At 38.8% G+C, this 23,402-nt stretch overlaps 1 protein-coding gene across 1 annotated transcript in view; it reads left to right on the top strand.

Annotated features, from left to right (window-relative positions):
- The window catches only part of LOC140238490 (ephrin type-A receptor 4-like), a 36,932-nt gene extending 15,470 nt beyond the window's left edge, over window positions 1-21,462 (top strand). The window contains exons 4-13 of the mRNA XM_072318396.1: window positions 70-178; window positions 3,285-3,356; window positions 6,799-6,852; window positions 12,169-12,233; window positions 14,573-14,731; window positions 17,198-17,445; window positions 18,018-18,221; window positions 19,158-19,307; window positions 20,456-20,643; window positions 21,079-21,462. Of these exons, the coding sequence (XP_072174497.1) occupies window positions 70-178; window positions 3,285-3,356; window positions 6,799-6,852; window positions 12,169-12,233; window positions 14,573-14,731; window positions 17,198-17,445; window positions 18,018-18,221; window positions 19,158-19,307; window positions 20,456-20,643; window positions 21,079-21,340 (1,511 nt within the window). The 3' untranslated portion in view covers window positions 21,341-21,462. The remainder of the gene's footprint in view (window positions 1-69; window positions 179-3,284; window positions 3,357-6,798; window positions 6,853-12,168; window positions 12,234-14,572; window positions 14,732-17,197; window positions 17,446-18,017; window positions 18,222-19,157; window positions 19,308-20,455; window positions 20,644-21,078) is intronic.
- Window positions 21,463-23,402: the final 1,940 nt, after the last annotated feature.

The following is a 23,402-nucleotide window of genomic DNA, read 5'->3' as shown; positions in this document are numbered from 1 at the left end:
GGTTGAGAGAGTGAGAACAGAAGTTATTACTCTCACCTACTCTCTATTCCTATCATTTTTTTCCTGCAGGTTCCGAGCCGCATAGCGTTTCCACGGTGATCCTCGCCGCAGCCGTCTCGGCAATCTTCATCATCGTCGTCCTCGTCGCAGTCGTTATCTTCCTCGTCTTCTGGAGAAGGTACGTTGCACGTATGACCTTTGACCCTCCCTTGCTCCACAGAGCGAGATATTTCTCCGCCACACTGCAAGTACACGTGTATGTGCCATGACCAGTTATGCTTTCCCCCCAGAAAATTTTCACACGGTACAACTTTTTGAGTATGACCAGTAGAAATTTCTTGTAAACTCAGTTGTTTTTTCATCCTGTTTGCCCCAAAGCAAATGGATTATTAGAAGACAAACAAACCATGGAGGAAAAGACACAATTTGATGAGTAGAGTTGTTGTTATGCACCTGCTAATGATGGAAACAATTTAACAACCATTTGCCGTGAGGAAAATACAGTATCCCTTCGCCTTTCGTTTTATTGTGATTGATTAAACTAATAACCATGAGTTTACCGAATGCTGTGTGGATGTAGCTTTTTGCGAGCGAAACCTGAAGGATCGTATTTCTTGGGATAATTTGTAAATGCTGACCCTTTTACATGCTGTTAATATATTTTTCTCCACACCGCAAAGCAGCGATGATATTCTCTAAGGGAGAGCCAATTTTTTGATTGATTGTTAACTGCTTGGATGGCATCATCGTTCACCGCTGTTTGTTACGAGTTTTTTATTTTTGTTGCCGTAGCTTGTCCGTGTGTTGATCGGTAGCAGTAGGCAGGGCTATGATTATGTGACGACAGAGCCCATCGTCGTGAATGATGACATCTGCATGAAAGTTGGTCAGCCCATTGCATTTGAGTGGAAAATAAAAAGTGTTGAAGAGCATGCAAAAAAATAAAGAAATAGAATATATGTCGCCAAGGGGGTAGATTTTGATTGGTCAGAGCTCAAAACGGGCATGATCGACGTGACAGGCGGGTCACGGGTGTTAAAGAATGTAAAGAATGCCCACGATTGGGGAAAAACAGGTGTAAGGATCATGTAGGAGAATAAGGTCCTCATTTGCATCATGTACTAACTGTAATCCCTCCCCCCTGCCCTAGACACATATCCACCCTAACATAACTAAACAACTGTATTTATATATCAGAACTGATTTTTTTTTTTGTTATTGTTTTTTTTTCCATAATGTAATACCTTCAAACCCAAAGAGAATTCCATTAGCATATCGCACAGTGGATCATTACACTTAAACTAATCCCATTTTGATAATTGTAATTGTTGTCGGTAATAATCCTACCACAAAGGGCCGTCTGATGGGGGTTTGAGACTGTACTGTATTTTTTAAAAGCATCACCACATGCACAAATATATTTATTCTTTCTTTCTTTTTTTAAGATTTCTGAAAATTGCATCTGTTTGATCATGTTTGTGTAAATGGGGGTGGGGTGGGGAAATGATGGGAGTTTTTTGCTTGGTTTATTTATTTTTTTTTTGTGGAGGGGGGGGGGCAGTGGAGGGGAAAGTGATACAACAAGGGTTTGTAACTACCGTGGCCAGTTGCAAAATACAGACAGCTTGCATCCAGTTGAACAAGCGTCAAACCACACTATGGTAGCTTTAAATTTCAAAGTGGCTGCAAAAAGGGTAATGGACAACTAACTCTACATTTTGTCCCTAAGAAAAATTATGATTTTTGAAAGAAGCTTTGATTCTGTATCTGTCTTTTTCTTTCCACCTGAAATGACAGGCATTAATTGTTACACTTTTCCAAAATTTTATTGCACATATTACACACAAAACAGCTGTGAACACATTTTTGTGGATCTTCATATTGTGTGGGGACAGATACCTCCTTTTTGTATGGCATGCATGTCTTGTGATTAGATCTCTATTTTCCTCAAATAGAAATATTTACCAAACAGTTTTGATTTGTATGTTTTTATAAACAAACTGTGAATGGGCCATCCATTACGAGTGTGCGTGTAACTTTTTGTTTGTGTTTTCGTTTGTGCTTTGCATGTTGTTGTTCTTTTGTTTTGTTTTTGTTCTGGAATCGTTTTTTTTTTTTGTGATTTGTCAAAAGCTTTGGTCAAATGGTAGAAGGATATTTTTTTGCCTGATGCATCTTGATCTGGTGGTTGGATAAAAAGGTGTGTAATATACTCTGCGTAGACTAGCATTGTCAGGCATTATACACTCTCTTATCTTTCTTCTGTGTGAGTGTGTCTGTCCGTCTGTCTGTGTCTGTGTGTGAGTCATCACGCTGCTATGTTTTGAAAGTTTTTTTTTTTTAATGCGCCAAGATGTGGTAAACTGGGAAAGCCAGGGGATTGAAATATTGAAATTGAAAGATCAAAAGCTAGACTTTGATAGATTAGGATTTAATTTGACATGATGACAGGTCAAGTTCGTGTGATATTTAAAGGAATACAAAATGTCCTTTACTCTATTTAGTATTAACTTCATCATTTTGAAGGGGGTTGGGGTGAGGTAGGCTTTGTGTAGAATGCATAATTAAAAGATTATGATGCAGACTAATGAATACGTATAAAACAGTTTGGTGAAATACCCAAAAAATATAAATCAGCAAAATGTTTTGCACATATATTGCAATTTCTCTGTCTGCTTTGTAGAAAAAAACAACAACATCTAATTGGAACTTCATCATAAATTTGTCAATTAAATAGATGTTTAGAAAAAATTATTCTGCTTGATTGTATTTCAGTTAGCATGTTCATGTAAATTAAGTGAAATATGTAATTCTGGCTTTTAATTCTGCTGAATTGGTGTAATACATGCCAAACTACTGTAATTCAATTTAAGCCCTCCCCAAATGTTACCTTTTCGAGAGTAATGATGTTCTTGCGAGCTTATTGAGGAGCTCGGGAACGTCCTTTTGACGTGGATAATCGTTGTTGGAGGAGAAGTGGTATGCTTTATAGTTTGGAATGATCCATTCTTCAGTAAAAGAATTGACAGGAAAATGACTTCCATGCTGCTTGACAAGCAGGGCATAAGGGGGTACCAGAAAAGATGAATACGGTGGATGATATTAGAGCGCTAATTGAGAGTACGTGTGGGAGTGCTCTCCTCAAATTTGTTTGGATGCATGTCATAGGTGATGTATATCTTCTCGCTCTCTTCTCTCCTTCTCTCTTTCTCTCTTCTGATATGTCCGTTGGAATGCCTGATTTTTTTTGTATCGTCTGTACGTTTCTCTCTCCACCACCCCAGAAAATCCTTGAATGATTTGAGACAGGGGCTGTCAAATTCCCAGGTATCAGGTCCCGACGCCAACAAAGTTAGGTAAATAGACCACCCGTCGGAGAAATATACGTACATGATAATACGAAACAATGCGCAACATATAAATAATGCCTGTATTTTCATACTCGTACCCAGATGGTTAGTCAGTTATCTCCTTATCGTGGCTAATTCTTCATTACATTCTCTGGTAAAACTTTATAGGTGATAATGATGCTTGATTTGAATCACCACTTTTCTCCTTCTCTCGACTTCAACTTCATCAAACTCTCTATCTCTCTCTCTTACAAGATTTTGGATTTGGGTCGACTTCTGTAATTAAACCGAACATTATGCGTCTTTTATCCACATTTCTACTCTAGGCCTTGTAACACGTTTCTACTTTTAGTATACTCAAGTTAATTCTGTCAAGGTTTCAACTCACATTCTGTCTACTCTTGGTTTATTGAGGAGCATTTGTTGATGACAGTACATTTTCTGCCCTTAGTTTTGAATGCCAGACACGATCGGGGGCTCACAAGGGAGTAAAAAGGATCAATTTTCATGTTCTATCTCATTTTTTGGTGTTTTTTTTTTCCCTGATATTTCTTTGTTTTTTAAAGTAGTGTGGCACAGGGGTTATTCTTGCTAGAGTAGCCAACACTTATATGGTCTTGGTAGCTAATATGAAATAGCTGTTCTATTGAGCAGTGCTAGAGTTGCACCCTCCTGGGTGCTTGTTAGAATCAGACCTATACAAGAGTTGACTTTATGAGGAAAGGTACAACTTGTAGTTCTTTCATGAGCATCGCACACTCCAAACTTGATAAGCCATTTGAACATTGGGGTTCTTGCTTTCATTTCAATCAGGTGTTTTAGTCTTGTGCAATACAATGTAATGTCTTTTTGCATTGTTTAGAATAGAATTCGCCAGTAGCCAAGAATTTGAATGGTTTGGCATTTAGGGGACATTTAGCGGATTTTCATGTGTGGACATTATATTGTGAATATTTTCAAATCATGTATGATCATATTGATAGTATAATATCTACATTGTAGATATTTCCTCCCCCAACTCACCATGCTCCTTATATACAACACATATTATATATAGATATGTCACGCTAAAATATCACGCAACACCGACCATGTAGTATCGAAGATATGAGCATTACCGAGTGCCCCATATAGCTCATTCAAAATCTCACCAAGCGTCACCGAAAAAAATTGACATGCGACCACCACGTTCAGAGCTCTCAAACAGTGGCTTTCACACGCCCGTGTCAGACGCTCTTTTTGACAGAAAGAGCGCGTTTTCCTCTTTTATTCGTTCGACTCTTTCCCGATTGTCCTGTTCAATGATATTCCCACTCTTTGGTCACCACTTGTGTGTCATTGTTCCTGTATTTTTTTTTTTAAGTATATGAAGCGTCTTGCATGTGCCCTTCTTCTTTTTCTTTTTGCTTTGTTTTTTGTCTTGCATCGACTACCATAGCATGTGTGTAGTAGATTGCTATTAGCATGTTTTGCATGGTTAGCTGAAATGGCAGCATGATTGTATTATTTTAATTATTCCTTTATATTTTTTGCATGAAATGCATGACAAGCATGTGCCTGCCAAAAATTGACTGCATTTAACTATTTTTTTTTTAACTCTTGGTTTGGCATGTTTTGTTCATTTTTGCAGTGAAAAAAAAAAAAGTGTCTTAACACAAAAATGTGGGGATTAATATATTGTTTTATGTCAGTGGTGGTGGTGATGGCAATGTATGCAACATAGCAAAGGGAAAAGCTGGTGCCTAGACCAAATTCTCACAATTCTCTTTAAAAATGCTTACCGACTTTTCCTTATGCACAAAAAACAGAAGGCTTCATTTGTCTGTTTCGTCTCTAACACACCATGAAATTTGCGCTTACAATTTCTAATAGCTACCTCCTCGTAACTCATCTTTACAAAATTAATTTCACTAATATTGTGAGGACCTTATTATGATAGAACTCTGTCCCCCACCCCTCCCCCCCCCCCAAAAAAAAAAGAATTGGGTGGGTTGTTGCTTTCAAGAGGATGTAGAATGACCCTTCCTGTGAATTATCTCTAAAAGTGAATTAAAAGTATCAGTTATCGGTTCAGGTGCTGTACGTGGCAAATTGAAATGTTGACTTTTCTACTTTTTTATCTCTTTTTTTTCTTTACTTTAGATTTGTTAGGGCTGAGTATGTTAAGCAAACAATGTAAGCAAACATCCAATGTTTGAATAATATGTTCATGTTAAAAAAAAAATGACACTAAGTTACCATCTAAAGAAGATTGCAAGAGTGATGATTTCCCTTTACCACTCTGATATTTCTAGTATAAATGTGACTCTCCTCTATCTTGTTTCGAATGGATTCTTCCATTAATTTCACTTGCAAACAAATTTGGGCACATCATTTTGAATATGCAAATGGGTTGAAGTTGTACTGCTCTGGTAGTACAATCTCAATCCCAATCTTTAATTCTAAATCTTAGATGCAGACAGTATCAGTATTAGAAGTTTGTCACTTATTTTGTACAGGGTTAAATCTGGAACTAATTGAATTGCTTTAAAATTACAGTGCATTTCATATACATCTAATGTTTGATGGGTCTCTCTCTCTATTAAGGACAAGCCAAATAGTTCATGTGCAGAGGTGTCAGTCCCAGCGTATTCTTACTTTATGGTTTCATCATAAATTGGAAGAATGCCAACTCTTTCAGGCTTGTCAAACGTTATCTTTACCCTCCACAACACCGACTACCATATGTACAGAGTGTGCAGGAATGGTCAATTTAGAAGTAAATTGTCAAATATATGTGTACAAAGAATCTGATGTTCAAATGACCCTGAAATGCATAAATATTTGGGCTTGGTACTTCTGTTTTTGTTTTTTTACTTTTTGAGGTGTTTTTTTTTTTTTTTGGGGGGGGGGGGGTAATAGGTGACTTTCATCCATATAGATAGAACAAGAGCAAACTGTTTTTGTTTTTGTTTTTTTCTTTTTTGATAGTGGTATAAATTTTGTCCTGACTTTCTTCAACGTGTTTGACAAGTGAATTTTAGCTATTTTCCCCTTTTTTCTGTCTAATTTAGTTCACCAATTGTGAATGCAGTGTCGCTACTGCTATGGACACAAACTATCAACATTGGCACTTTACTCCGCGTGTGCACGTAACGTTTAACAGCACCTCCGACAAAATGGCACAACCCATTTTGCACCAAATTTCTTTTATTCTTTTTTTAGCCCGCACACTGCACCCAGAAACCAAAACCGCTCTAAATGAAAGAAAAACAAAACAAATGCTGTCACTTCAGTGTCATCACCATCATCATCATCATCACCACCGCCACCACTACACGAGTGTCTTTTTTTGTTTTTTTGTTCACCATTTAATCCAGAGGGAGTGAGTCCACCCAAAGTACTCACTGTTGACTGACTTATGATTCCTTGTTTCTTGCCCTTCCACTTATTAACTCTCCTCCCTCAGATGGAAGGCCAAGCAACAATTGTACTATCAGATATCTACTGTTCCACCTCCTAGGTAACAAGAGTTAGCTGTACTCTTTCTTCTTCTTTTTTTGTATGCTTAACCAAAAACTGTTATATGATCACATCAAAATGATTTATGATGTAACCATGAGTTTATTGTGTTTTGCCAGTTGGTGCTATTCCTGAAGAAATAATCCTTTCAAAAAAGTGATAAAAGATTTTGAAAAAAATAGCATCTGAGAAAAGAAAATGCTATCACAATGTGACTTGTTTAGAGATTTCTTAGGCATCAACAGTTCTTTTCTCATGGACTGACGAAATCATTTTAGATGTGATGATACTTGCGTATGGAATGTTTCATACTCTCATATTCGCATGTTTCATTTCTCTGTCCATTCCAGCTTTGCAGCATATTACCGTGTTCTGTGTTCGGTGTCCACACTATACGCTTTGGACATACACATTGCCTGCATGCGTATTTGCCTGTGCTGCTACTCGTTGTGTTTCATCTGCGTGTGTGTCCGTATAATTTTGTTTTGGCACCTAACACCACATCCATTTTCACACGCACACACTACTTTCACCCCACACACATACCCTACTCATCAAAGATAATTGGTGTACTACTCTGCCTTGTGTATGCAAGGTTGGTGTCAACACACACAAACACCAGACCATGCGGTGTTTGTGTTGGCAATCCCTATGTGTATGATACTGTCAAAGCAAAAAGAAAAGAAAAACATGCCCTCTTTCACTTTCTGGTAGAGCAGATTACCCCTTAGGTAATTCTTTCTAGGTTCCCCCAAAACCATCAAGATCTATCATTTGTGTAACCTCTGTTTATTTTCCCAGCAGCCAGCACCTTTAGCTAGCAAACCTGGAGTTTTTTTGTTTAGCTGTTATGTTTTTCACACTTTGAGTAGAGTTTAGACAAACCATTTCCATGAATTCATAACTTGCAACCTGTGAGAATTCATAATTTGCTAGATATGAGATAGTGTTATATTTCACTTTGCTCATATTTCATATTATTTTCTCATCTGCAACATATCAATGATTTTTTGTCAGTTACAATGTTTTCAATGAGTACATTTTTTTTCTGTCATCACAGTTTAGTTTTAGTGAAGTCAATCCATAAACTTTTTAGCCACTTTAGCCACTTTTAAGCCACTCTGTGCTGTAGATACCATCATCATGTTCATTTATCAAACATATGAACGTATTTTAGTTTTCATTCTCTACCACTGTTTGTAGCATGTTCACATGTTCTGATCTTTTTAGTTTTGTCAAAAGTATTGTGTAGGGTATTGATACTCCTCTCAGAAGTGATGAAAAATCTACTTGACAACACATAGATTTACCACTGCTAAGCACATACAAGCTCATTTTTGTTTTTCTATCCTTGCATTCAGCAGTAGATCAGTCATGCTGTTTGTTGGTAGTGATAATGGTTTGTTTAGGATTGGTATTTCAGCTAGTAGGGATGTGTCATAAAGATTGAATTGAGATAAGCATGGGAATTTATATTTTGAAATTTTAAGAGCATAAACATTTACTATTTTTCATGGAAAACATCAGATGTTCAATTGTGAGAATATTTCAAAATGTAGGGAATGATTCTAAAATCACTGTGTACATTTCAAAAAAGAGGGAAAAATGGGAAACATCAAATTGGCAAGGCTGTGTATAACAGTCATGAGAGGTTCTTGATTCGCCCTCGTTCGTGTACGTCAAACTTTGTTTACCGGTGGCTATGAATAGAACGGTATGCGCAAAGACTGCATTAGTGCGATATTGCCAATTTGTTACACGCATCTCCCGCTCCGTATGGGCGGATGACTTTATCCCCCCCCGTGCGCAAGGACGCAAGATGCAGCACGCATCAAAGACGACCCGTGGGGATATGCCAACCGCAAATTTGGTGGATATACAATAATCAGCTCAGTTAAAGCAAGGGTTATGGGCTACTTACGGAGGTGCTCAGCAACTTATTTATGGATTTCATCTCCATTGCCATTTGTCTAATGCCAGGTACGTTTGTTTAATCCACCATTACAGGGGAAAAATAAACATTTTGGGCTTTTGCTCACCTTTCTTAACATTCATTGAGAGCCATCTTCCCAGACCATTTTCTCACATGCCCTCCGCTCTTGTCGGACCGGTATTTTTCTCTCATTTACGCCCACCAATCCTTTCATCATGCCAGTGAACTACCCATCTTTTATCTAGAGAGATATATTGTTGGGGAGGGAAAAAAAAGAGCAGGAAAGCTAATGGGGTTGGTATAGATGTATAAATGAGACATTGAAAACCGATTAAAGGGCGTGCACAGGATGCACAACTGCAGCATTTACAAATCCAACATCGCTCACAAATTGGAAAAACAGGAAAACTGACGTAAGGGTGACTATAGAAACCAGTGTCACAATAGAAAAGAAGTTTTCTTTATGTCCTGTTACTCTTGCCCCCTCTCTCTCTTTCTAAATCTTTTCCATTCAAATCTGCATGCTCGTCCCGAGGCCTTTTTCTCACTTTATAGATTTAAAGAAAAAATGCACTCTTGAATTCATTCTTTGTAGAATCCTAGAGGTCGTCAGTCTCCGATGTGAATTTGTGATTGTTTAATAAACATCATTTTCAACTTTGAGAGAGAGAGAAAAAAGAAAAGGAGACATTTGAAAAATATCCTGTTGATGCAGCACCTGTCAGCTTTTCTTCTTTATGCAGATCTGTTTGCACCGTTGTCTTTCAAATATAGAGTAGCTGACTTGGTTCTCTTTTGTTTGTGCGTAAATAGTCCCAAAAAGCACACACCGTTTTGTTTAGATTAGAATTTCGAACCATTCTGTAGATGGACAAGTGCATTCTGTTATGTTTTCCGAGACCGTGGAAAGGCTTTGCTTTTTCCGACCAAAAGGTAAATGAACAAAAAGATAAAAATAAATGAATGCAAATATGTTTGTAGGAATAATTTTGCAAGGCAGAGTTTGAATACATCATAGAATTGGAAGGTGAGACTGTAAGAGAAGAAACTGTATTGTTTTTTGGCTACTATTAGCATTGCTAAGAAGACAGAATTTTCAAAGGAAATTTCTTCCTTTTTTAACATACTTTAATAGCATTCCTTAATCTGGTATTAAATGTTGCTAACATTTCCAACAGAGATACCCTAACTCTGTGCCCCATGGAGAGGACAATTCTCCCCAAGCAATAATCTTTTCAGGCATGTGGAATGAAATAAAAAAGATTGACAAGTATATCCCTTATCCTCTTAATCATAATTGTCCATTGCATATATCTTGTTTTACTCATAATAACTCATATTCTCTCTTCTTCTTTTTTTTTTTGATCGGGGATGTGATAACTCAATTAAACTGTATGATACTTATATAAAGTGGTTGAGTTGAAATATTCATGGCGTGGTTTATGTAAGAAATTAAACTTGCAATGAATCAGAAATCAGTATCAATCAGTGTTACTGATTATTTTATTCTCTTTACTCCCAAATCAGCTAGAATTATAACCTGTTTCTTCTGATTAGAATATTAACTTTGAGAGAAAAATCAATCAGTTTATCATAAATATCGACGATTATAAATGTTCTGTAACATATGCCAAAGTATTTTGTCCAAATTGCTGTTAGACCGCTAACTCAGTATATGTACTAATGCAAAATATTGATATTGAGAAAAATAACAATTTCTTTTGTAATATAACTTGCAGTTTAGGAATGTGTAACATAAATGTGATTTACAGAGCTGCATGCAAGGGTTCCCCCCTATTGTCTAGGTATTTTGTTTCACAGCATATAGATCAACAGTTTATTAAAGCAGCTTTTGATAGTTTATGAGGAAACGTTTTATTTTACACACCAGTGATTTGAATGTCAAACCTGTCCAAGTAAAATAACAGATATGAGATTCAGTTAACTCCCCTTGAGAAAAAAAAAAGACAAGATGATGTTAATGCAATTTTAAAGCTGATATACTCCAGGGGTGTAGATTATTGTCTTCATTTTAATGTCATGAAGGAAAGGCAACAGCAGAATCAATAAATCAGTGTATTCTAGGAATCTATTCAAGGAATCCATGTAGGATGTAATATATTGTTACATTGTGTCCAATATAAAGAGAGTTGAAATATCTATTCAAAATATTTAAAAATAAGTAAATAAAAAAGAAAGAAATTGTGTATTCTAATATTTTGTGAACAAAGCAATATGGAATACATGGTGCACAATGTCACTGCTATTTCAAACCACCATATTTTTCTCAATGCTTGCCAAAATTGTTCTTAGATTTTTGTAGATCTTTCTCTCTGATTCTTTTTTTAATGATAAATCTCCTTGAAAGATGCAAAAAAAAAACCTTCTTAAGGTCAATGAAATGAGAGAGAATATTTGCAAGTGTTTTTTTTTTCCCCACATGCACTGAGAATCCACTTTTCGGTAGTAGCCCAACTTCCAATTCCTCCTTTAATTTATTCGAGCCCCTTTTCTCCCGCTATTGGCAGAGGAATATGCCGGAGTGAGAGGGTAGCAAAAGAGCACCGTCTGCCCCATGTACCGGGGCCTTAACAGCATCATCAGCATTTACGCAGCCTTACCGTCGTCATTTACCATCGACGATATAGGCCATTTCCCAGAATCCCCCATCCCTTAAAAGCCCCCTAAATGGGCATTACACTTTGAGACTTCTTCTCTTCTTCCCTGAGCCAGCTCGTGTGGCCATTTAGCGGGGAACGCAGAAGGATGGGGGGGGGGGGGGGGAGAGAGAATATATAAACGACAAAGAAGAATGCACCGCATACTTCCCATCTCGCATATAATCAGCCCGCTTCTAGTCGGCAGAGGGACGAAATATTATGAAAAGAAGCGTTGAGCATAAGTAATGTGGGAGATTTCTGATGTAAGTGTCTTAAAGGTAGATGATACTCTTGAGGATCCTGTAGGTGTCATTCGCATCTTCTCGTGATGGTATCTTTTAATCAGCTTCTCTCAGCATATTATATCTGCATCTGTATGTTTATATCCCATACTTTCGTGTAAAGCCTGCGCAAAGTAACCGTCTTATCTGATTATTCTGCTTCGTAAATAGTGTAGAACCCATACTTTGGGGTATCATATACCTCTACTGTCAATATATCAATATGCCAATTTATAACTGTTCTCTTGATTCATCTATTTCTGCAATATAACATAGATATATATTTTTGCAAAATATTATATATTTGCTCTAATAGGAATGATCTATCCAGTTACATTCTTGCTAATGCCAAATGTCTTGTGTTCTTCATGGTTGAATTCCGCTGCTGTAATGAATGGTGGCACGTGAAACTCACTGAACTCTTTGGATCCCTCTCTCCGCAGGAAAAAGGAAGTCCCTCCGGCCGAAAACGGTCATCTAATCTACGCCAACGGTACAAATGGAGAAGGTACTTTTGACATTCCACAGAGATTTCATTATTTTCGTATGATGCAAACACAGTGATGTGCTTGTTGAGATACTAATATGGCAAACTACTCACGGATATGTCTACATTTGGTTTAGTGATATCGTGAGACATTTTTAAGATATTTTCACATTTTGTTAGATAACTTCTGTCATACTATGCTCACTGGCTGCAAAACTGATTTGATCAATCAGTGCCAGAAGCTATTGTGGTAAAAGAAATCTCTGTTTGTTATTGCCAAGAGCAACCAGTGTCTTGCGCTTGGGTTTGCAAATGATTTCACTTTCAGATTTGCATGTATAGCAAAGATAGAAAATTGGTAGCAAGATAATTTGAAGGCAAAAAGAATGGGCAGTTCATGTTTTCCCTGAAATGAATTCCTTCATCAGTAACTAGATTGGGGAAGCACTACATGCATGCTGCATGTATACAGAAGAGAGCAGTGGTAGATACAGATACAAGATTTGATCCTGCAGTGTATTCAATTTTGAAAACCTCTTTGATAATGTTATGAAAAAGTCATGTTGAAAAAGTTGTTTGCTTGTCTTTGTGATTGTGTGATGGTTTGCTGTGTCGAATTTCATATTACACCATAGTTTGTGGGCTGCGTCCCAAAAGGGGATGCTTGTGTGTCCGGAGGTCTTTGCTTTGTAGTGCCTTCTCATTAACCTACTTGCAAGAGATTTTAATGCTACCAGCGCCTAAGGCAGCTCGATTGCATATTTTAGTGACATTTTTTAGATGGACATCCTGAAGGGGTCAAATTTGAAGAAAGAAACATATGTAATTTGTTGATTGTCATGTCCACATACATCCAAATATCCAAATATCGTCTCCATCTTGACATAACATTAGAACACCAGTGTTTTAGTAGCATTAGTATCCAACTCACTGATTCCTCCTCGCAGTCAATTACCTTATAGAATCCCCCACATCATGAGCAATCAGAATATTTTAGATTTGGCTTGTGTCCTCTTCTCACATCACTATCTTGTCTGACAAGATGACTCGGCTAGCCAACTGGAATCAAATGGATTCCAGTGTGCACTATTAAACCAGTCATTCTTCAACAATACCCAGTGCATTGCTCCCTAAAAATCTACAGAAGGCTTCTGCTGGTATGATCCTCAAAACAACTAAACACTTTGATTTTACATCATTTTGGAAAGAAAGAAATGAACAAAAGAGACAAATTTTTGATCTGTCCAGATAGACCTGAGTGCCTCTAAGGGAAAAACATCATGTGAACCCTATTTATAGTCCTCAGTTTATTTCTCAAGCTCTATGCTTTTCTTCTCACTTCAAACCATCACAAAATTCAGCAGCGTCACTGTAATTTTCCTGCAGTCATTTGGGAGATTATATAGCCAGAGGAACTAGGGGATTATGGCAAGAAGAACAGCATGGTTTAAAATCCCACCCAGGGAAACCAAAGTCATTACTTTTCTCATAGATTCGAAATGACTTATGCTGTAGCCTTTCATTGATTGATTTCCCAGTTGCGCACTTCATATGTTTTGTTGTGTGTGCTTATCTTGTAAAGTGCTACTAACACCTGAAACACCCCTTTAATCTTCAGTGTAAACAAATAACAGAAAAGAAAGAACATTGTAAGAAACTGTCAAAACGTTAATGTAGTGTTTGAAGAAATTTGAAAAAAAAAAAAAAAAAAACTGTAGAAAAAAAGAAGAATGCATACAAATCCAGACCGTAGAATGTGATATTTCTGTGTGCAACTTTAGAGCATTGTGCAACTAACACTGCTACTGAAAGGAGATAAGATGGCTTCTGTTTTGCTCTTACATGCCTTGAAGATGTCTTGAACTAACAAAAGTGAAAGAAGATGTTGCTTGCAGTATATGACTAACATATTAATATGTTTCTCTCCTCCCAAATTTCTACCTCTCTCTATCTACTCTCTCTTTCTCTTTTTATTTCTATTTCTCTCAACCAACTCTCTCTCTCTCTCTTTATCTCTGTCTGTCTGTAATCTATCTATCTGTCTATCTATCTATTCATATCTATCTATTGATCTATATATCATTCTTTCTATCTCTTATCTATATCTTTCACAAACTATGTGTGTCTATCTATCTATCTCTCTATCCATCCATATATCTATCTACCCATCTATCTCTTTTGCCACCTTCGCATCGATTTGCCGTCTTGTGCCGTATTGCCATTCATTCATCGCACTTGCCTCCTGTCACCGTGGTTACTGCCATCCTCTCCATGGCGCCCAATCTCCATCTCTGACCTCATCTCAAAACTGACTGCCATCGCTCGAAATGACCTTTAAAAAAACAAAAACACAAAATCAGCGATCACATTTGGTCACTCCACAGTCATCCTGCCACACATCAAGAAGGTGAAGACGTACGTCGACCCCTTCACCTACGAGGATCCCAATCAGGCGGTCAAGGATTTCGCCACGGAAATCGACGCCAGCCAGATACGCATCCTGGATGTCATCGGTGGAGGTAAGTAAGGACGCGGGCGTCGACACACACTCTCTGCCGAAACTCCCTTCCTCAATCGCTTTCTCTCTATCTAAAGTTGGTGAAAAGATCTGCAGCTTCTCCGATGGCCACAATGTGCAGTAGAGTACTGTAGGTTCTTGTCCTGTTCTTCCCTTTTCACTGGTATTTTTGGGGATACTGTATTAAAGTGGAGTTAAGAATGAAGTCAAGAACATCTGTTACAGTTGCTGTACTTAGCAGCTGAAGTTTTTGCAAGCATGTCTATCAGTATCTAATCTCCATGGCCTATTTCGCATCTGCAAAAGTTGTTTGTGTAACAACGATGTGCCTTTCTTCACTGTTGACTTTGGCATCTATGCCATTCAAAAGATTTGTCAATATCGCCATCACTAGATGTGTCATCATAGGCATTAGGTATTCATGGCACAGTTAAAACTCCCAGCGGTGCAAATAACTCATATTGATATATTTCCAATATTTTTCAGCTCAGAATGAATTAACAGCCCGGGGATAGAGAGCACAAAATATATCGCACGTCGTTATTACGAGCGTGTTCGTCTAAACTCATCTTTATTTAATTTGTGGTGTCTATTATTCATAGTCCTGTGCATGAAGATGGGGGGCTACGTTGTTTTTTCCCTTGTTTTTTCTTTAACCCCCACGTCGGGGGTGATAAGTTATGGACGGGCGAGGTGTCATGACTCATCCAAAGGAATGTGACTTAGATTGCGGGGCAAATTGAGTTTTAGGACACGGAGCGATGGCTGGGTCACGGGTATGAAAATTAATTTCGAAACAAGTCGGTATTGATTTTGTATCCTCCGTGCGCCGAGAGTTGATGCCTTGGTTTCAAGGCGAGAGTGTGTTAGGTTTGTGGCAAGCAGGGAGTGAAGAGGCAAAAAGCAGATTTTGGTTACTTTGGTTTTCCACCCATCCCCCACCCCCACCCCCTCTTCAACTGGAAGTGAAGCACAAAACTTTCCGAGCTACGTACTGGTCACATTAAGTTTTCAGCAGTGGCGAAACAGTTCTCATTTAGAATCTGTCTTTATTTTTGGTGGGATTTGTGTTCATGTGTGTATGTGTGTGTGTGTGTGTGTGTGTGTGTGATGGATTTGGAGAGAGAAAGAGAAATATACACACCATCACACACACACACACACACACACACACACACACACAACTTAAACCCTTCTTCCATGAAATCCTGACGTGTCAATAAACTTTGTCCTGATATCTAAGGTTACAGTGGGCATGGACAGTGGGTTAAGTAAAGGTGAAAGCACACAGGAGATGGGCGGAGCTTTGATAATGGGTGTGGTCGGAAGAAGGCTTTTGGGCTTGGGAAAAATCCACACTGGAGGCTTTTATTTCAAAAAGGTCATAACTCACAATCGTGACAGGCGAGGGCGCAATTTATGAGGTGTCATGACAGATGATATTTTAGGATTAATGGCGCCCGGGGGGGTATTCCATCTAACGTGTGAAATAAGAAGTATTAATTGATGCAGCTTGGAGATCTTAGGGAGATCACATTCACAGACAAATGCACAGAACTATGAGAATATATGAATATTATTATATATTCTTGCTGACTGACCTATAGAAATCTTTCTGTTGTTCAAGATACAGTATGATGTGATGTGGCATTTCACAGAACTCTTCTTTTTTTTTTTTATTTGCCCAATAAGTACTAATTTATTCCTTGCAAGGATTGATTTATGGCTATATTATAAAAGGCCTGGGTAAGCTTTAATTTTGATGAAAAGAAACTGTCCCCCATGTGTATCCAGCAGACCGATAATGCTTGTTGGAAGACGATATACAATGAGCATAATATGTACTGTTAAAGATTACCGTTAGTTGATGCTGTAATTCTTACAAGTTTTTGCTCTTTTTGTCATGTAGAAATCATAGGAGGATACACATTACAATGTATTTTTCTAGTTTTGGAGTGGCATTATTGAAGGTTTTTTTTTTTTTTTTTTTTTTTTTCTGGTAGTAAATCCCAGTATCAGCCGAAGAAGGTTTTATGATTTATATTGATTTCCCAACCACATACTGGAAATAGCTGTGTGTGTTTTTTATACTACATTTTGTCTTATGTCAAAATGTCAAAGTGTTTTACTGTATTGTTCCATGTTCTTGGATTTGCTCTCTTTTTTTTTTTTCTGGCGTTTTTACCGATATGGAAATGAAATTGAAAAATGAAATAAAAAATGAAATTAAAAATGAGGAGATTTTATTTCTGTACTGTTTCAATGTTTTTTTTTTCAGGATGTTCTTACATTTGTTCATTTTTTGCATATATAATAGATATGGAAATGAAATAAAATGAAAAATGGAATGATGAATGAAATTGAATTAAAAAAAAAGGAATAAAAAAATGAAATGAAAACTGAAGTGTAATGGATTGGAATGAAATGAAATGTGTAATAAGTCTTGTGCATTCCCTGTTTCTTGTAGGTGAGTTTGGCGATGTCTGCAGCGGCCTCATGCTTCTACCGGACAAGACGACCATCAAGGTGGCGGTGAAGACCCTCAAGACGGGCGCCACCGACAAGGACCGGTCGGACTTCCTCTCCGAGGCCTCCATCATGGGTCAGTTTGACCACCCGAATGTGATCAAGCTCATCGGCGTTGTGACACGGACGCGACCGGCCATGATCGTCACCGAGTTCATGGAGAACGGCTCGCTAGACAAATACTTGAAGGTGCGTGGAGGGGGATCGGCAATTAGTCCGTGCCTTTCAAACTTGTAAATATCTTTGACTGAGTCTGTGCAGCACATTTCATTCAAAGTCATTACCTTGTTGAATAAGAAGCTCCACCATTACTGATAAGTAACTCATACATACATTTTCATTCTTTCCTCTGCAGAAGAAGAGGGAAAAACGATTTATATCATAACACATTCCATTTTCAGATTTGTGTGTATTTAAGGCATTTCCGAGGAGGAAAAGCTATACCGATGAAATCATTCCATGCAGACTTCAGAACTAACATGCTAATTTTTTAGGGACTAAAATCTGCCAAACATTGAAAAAAATACAGATGGAACAAGGTTTTATTTGTCAGGATATACATACAAATAATGATGACTAGTGATATTGTACTCGGTCAGCCACAACCAAAAGCAAATTGCTGGCATAAACTTCTTGATGAAAAGATTAATGGATGATATCAACAAGTCATTACGAGAGGAGAAAAATTATTCAAATATTCATTGAAAAGGCCAGTTTAATGCCAACATCCATTTTTGTTGCTGTCGTTGTCATGCCAACAGGATAATGACGGCCGCTTTACCGTCACCCAGCTATTGGGCATGATGCGGGGCATTGCGTGTGGGATGCGGTTTCTCTCCGAGATGAATTTCGTGCATCGCGACCTCGCCGCTCGCAACATCCTGGTTAACGAACGTCTTATGTGCAAAGTGGCCGACTTTGGACTGTCGAGGCGCAAGGAGTTAGACGGAGCCTATGAGACAAGGGTAGGTTTGGGGGATGCACCATGAGTAATCCGGTCTTACAGTTGCCTGGGGTAGCCTTTTTGGCATTGAACGTCACTTTTACCATTGCTATGACCCCAAGCATTGCAGGTACCTGGTACCCATTTTTACACTTTGGGCAAGATAGGTGCACTGATGAAACGATTCGTCCAGGGATGTTTATCCCATGCTGGAGTCAAATTCCGAATCTCTTGTTCGAAGGCGAAGTTTCTCTAATGTGGATTCAGTAACTCATAAATCATAGAAGAATGATATAAACAATGTAAAGTATGGTACCATTGTAACATATTGTTTTAAAGTTTCTACTTTGGGAGGACAGCATGCAGAATTAATCAAGACATTACAAATTATCATTTTTTTCAAGGGGATTCACCATTTGTATCAAAACTTTCGCAGTGTGCTCCACCGGTCTTTCTGCATTCGTTGAATCCACATAATCTGTTTTTGTGAAAACTACTCTGTAGAAAGAGGCTCAGGTTTTATTCGCTATACCAAGACGCGGCCTCTGTGTTCCGGAATGGAATTCATGTAATTCCCCACTCTTTAGAAATCTGGTCCATCTACTTAACTGCCCTTTCCAGCAACCAGTTTGTATATAATCTATGAGAGTTGAAGAAGGGCTTCCTTTGAGACCAACATCTAAGGTTTTCCTCTCTCATCATACTGATGCCGGTGTTGCCTTGCTGGTGTAGTTTTTGTTTATTTATTTGTTTGTTTGTATTTATTTTCCAACTTTACAAGGTATGTCTAACTTATGCAAAACCTTCTAAAGCAAAATATCAACTTCCAATTTTAGGGTCTACAATCATTGATGAGGCATTATATAAATGATCTGTTCAACTTAGGGCTATACTTCTAACTAGCCTTGTCCGTAGCTGACCCTATATTGTTATTCTCGCTCTCTTCTCGTCTGGACAGGGGGGTAAAATCCCTATTAGGTGGACAGCTCCTGAAGCGATCGGATATAAGAAGTTTACGTCAGCCAGCGACGTGTGGAGCTACGGCGTTGTGATGTGGGAAATCATGTCCTACGGAGAGAGACCGTATTGGAACTGGCCCAACCAAGATGTGAGTGGCCACGGAACCAGGAGCAGAGCGTCTCCATGGCAATGATGATGATGATGAGGATGGTGCTGGTGCTGGTGCTGGTGCTGGTGATGGTGATGGTGATGGTGATGGTGATGGTGATGGTGATGGTGATGGTGATGGTGATGGTGATGGTGATGGTGATGGTAATGGTGGTGATGATGGTGATGATGGTGATGGTGATGATGGTGATGGTGATGGTGATGGTGATGGTGGTGATGATGGTGATGGTGATGGTGATGGTGATGGTGATGGTGATGGTGGTGATGATGGTGATGGTGATGATGATGATGGTGATGACAGAATGATGATGATGATTGAGTTATCCTCAATTATCATAAAGTCATATAGAGATGACATATGGCAAAGGAGTTATCTTTTTATGAAGTCATTCGTCATTACAGACTTTGAAACTTCTTTAATATTGTATATCGTTAATAATTGTTCTTAAAGGTAGGGGATACCTTTTACAGACCTCCCAAAATGCAGCAAAACATTAAACATGAACCTCAGGGGACTTGTTTAGGCCACTGCTGATAAATTTGGAAGTCAACAGTTATCTACAATTTGAATAATGCACAAAACTCAACTACTCAGTAGTTCTGTGTGTCAGCCACACTTAAGCATTTTTTTTTTTTGCAGTCTTCTGTATTATTTTATCTATAAACACAAATCTAAAAGTATAAGAGCTGATGTAATAACATATAGAGTGTGTGGCAAGAATGTCTATAGAAATGTTTGTAAGTTTTGATGAACTTTCTTCACAAAATATACATGATGGACACACATGCAGTGCATGGGTCTGCAAAGGTAGCCTAGTAATGTACTGGAATTTACGGTGAGCCCCGAAAAAAGTTCAATTCAAAATCTAACGGTCAATAAAAATGTACTAAATGTTACCTTCCACTTTCAATACTTTATGGGAGTTTCTTAAATGATACTCTCTTCAACATACCACTGTATTTATACAACTCTTCATTTAAGGCATGCAAATGGGATTCCCTACCTTTAACATGAATTGGATGAAGAGGGTCATTCATGTTGAACAAAAAAAAATTGTGAAAAACTTTGCATAACTGAACTTTAAACTAACCTGCGTCTGCATGTATCATGCGTGACTATCTCCACAGGTGATCAAGGCAGTGGAGAAGGGTTACCGTCTGCCGCCCCCAATGGAGTGTCCCGAGGCCATCCATCAACTGATGCTGGACTGCTGGCAAAGAGACCGCAATCACCGGCCGACCTTTGCCACCATTGTTTCCACCCTGGAACGCCTGATCAGGAATCCCAACGCTCTCCGGCCCCTGGCGAAGAATGGGTGCGTAGTACCCGTAGGGTAGCCTAGGGAACAATGCATAGACCATAGATGCCAACTGACACTAACTTAGAGCAGTTTGTCTTACTGTGTTTTTCTTTTTACCATGAATACTGTAAAAGCTATTAATTTTCATGAATCACTGTTGGGCCATGAATTTAACAATACACAAAAATATCGCCACCTGATCTCAATCGCTTTGAGTTGAGGAACAGGCATTAGTGTACTTATGATAACTTGGTGTCAAATTATGTTGCTGTAGACTGAATGAAGTTGAGGATATATCGCTGTCGAGTAAAAGCTCTCCATCTCATTTTTTTCTTTTTTTTTTGTGACAGATTGGAGAGAAGACATTTTGTGTGTTAGGTTATAGAAAATGAAACTAAAACTTCTCATTTTCCTCCACTCTTTTTGTTTTATTCATCATCCCGTATTCAGAAGTCCTCTTGGTTTGAGCTCAAGCCTCAACGATCTCAGCCGCTTCAACTCCGTGTCCGACTGGCTCGACAGCCTGAAGATGGGCCGCTACAAGGACTCGTTCAGCCAGGCCGGCTACGTGCGGCTGGAGGACATTGCCCGGCTATCGCAGAGTGACCTGCCCCGGCTGGGCGTCACCCTGGCGGGACACCAGAAAAAAATCATGAAGGGGATCCATTCTATACGAGCCCAACTCGAACAGGCTGCCGAGACACTTGTCTAGCCCCGCGCTGGCGGAGACCTCTCGCGGTTCCTCTTCGATATCTCTTCTTTGTTTTTCCGTTTCGTTTCCGTTCTGGAGCATACATCTGTAAAATTGTATATTTATATGAATATATATCTTCGACGTGCGTTGCGGTCATCCGGTCGGCGGACCGCGCGGAACATGGTATTCACGTAAAGGGGCTACGAATGCGGCAGCATCCCATGGGGAAAGGAACGCCAAAGATCAGAGATATCTGTGATTTGTTGTCGAGTACTAGGGATGCGCCTGCAAGATGGCACCTGCGAGATGGTACCGGGATGGAGGCGTTTGTCCTCTCCTGTGGACTCCCGAAGCTTGTGCGACACCTTGTCACACACTGTTGCTGCAAAGGCGGGAGGCAGAACCTCAGACGGATGGAACACTTTCCTCGTGTCAAACAGAAACTAGGAGGCAAAGATTATTATGATGTGACACGCTTTTTTGGCTCTCGACACTCTCTGGAGATGAGATTAATCAGAGACGCATTATTTTTTCCTTTTAATGAATTGGTCTGCCATCCAGACTTTAATCCAAATTACTGTATGAGTGAATGAGTATGGCAGGGATGATGCATTCTTGTTGCCCATGTCACAGTTTATAATATCGAGAACAAGCTGAAGAAAAATTGCCAAAAAACGAATGTGAATGAGTTAGTGCTCTTTCAAATGAATTCACATTTGAGCTGTTTAAGTGAAACCTAAAGATGCTTCTGCGCACTTAGGCTCGAGTGTGCTCGTCGCTTTCAATAATAAGCAAATCTCCACTTCAATACGAGGAGTCTATTTTGGAATATAGTAGCGTATCAGTAGGATTTTAAGAGATGTTCTATTCTTAGAAGAAGAAATTCAGACCTATTTATCCCATCCGCCGGAGAAATCTATTTGGATGTAAAACCGATTGATCTCAAAGAGACAGAAAAAACAAAAGAGAGACACGTGAGGCGTTATCGAAAAGAGCATGCATATTTTTCCAGAACGGGAAGATTTTCGTCACGGAGTGTGTGTGTGAAGGGGGTTGATAGGGTAGGCAGCAGCTGACAAGATGAACATTTTTGGATTCCAGAATAATATCTGTGCTCCTTTTCCAATCAGCAGGGTCACGGTCATTTTACTTGGTTTCAATTGATACTGCCAGTGAAAACTTTTCTCAGGCAAGAGAAGGTTCAAAATAAAAGATAAAATGAGAGGAAAAAAGGGGGAATATGAAATGAGGATGGACTATGGAAGATAAAAATCCTCCAGAAATGAAAATAAGTCCAGCTTGTCCAAATTTGCCCCCCTTTAACCTTCCCTCCCATCCACTGCCTCCATTGAGATGAAATTCACTTTATGACACTGCCATGTCATAGTCTAAAGTTGCATAAGGTTGTAAGTACAGAAACGACAGGGTATTTTGTGTGTGTCAGTTGGTTGTGACACAACTTCTCTAAATCGATCTCTATCCCAGTTGTAAACTGAAGGATATTGATTAACCAGAATTTGAATGAACTTTGTTTCTTTAATAAGCAAGTTTGAATAAGAGAGAAATTTTACACAAGGGGACATTTGAAGGTCTGTTTCATGCAGTCTTTTTGCTTTATTCTAAATCCAACCCTTTTGTTGCAATCATGCAAATGATTTCGGGCACTCTAGGTAGAAGTGAGGGAGAGGTCCATTCCTGTCCATTATAGGATGTGGTGTTACAGAGTGTAGGGTTACGCGTAGCTTGCTTGACGTGTGCCCAGTCCTGATCTGGATAGAGGTTCAAGTAGTTTTGGGAATATTGCATCGCACGCCAGGAATACGAGCTCAGGCTTAGTGCCTGACTGTGGATTTGGAGGTTTATTTTCTTTCTTTTTAACATCAAAAAGCAGACGTGTCCATTCACTCTAAACAAGTTCTTGGGTTTGAAAAGGAAAGACCGAAAGTGTGAAGCCCGCGTGTGTGGCGCAGACGGAAACTCCAAACTCAGACGATTTGACAATCAGTTATATTGCGTACTCCATTGTTGTCATTTGTTGTTTTTTTTCTCTCCTTGTGCTGTTTTGTTTCAACCTTTGTAA

This window comes from Diadema setosum, chromosome 15 (assembly GCF_964275005.1).
Source record: "Diadema setosum chromosome 15, eeDiaSeto1, whole genome shotgun sequence".
Lineage (NCBI taxonomy): Eukaryota > Metazoa > Echinodermata > Echinoidea > Diadematoida > Diadematidae > Diadema > Diadema setosum.
This window is presented reverse-complemented; position numbering and strand designations above follow the sequence as displayed.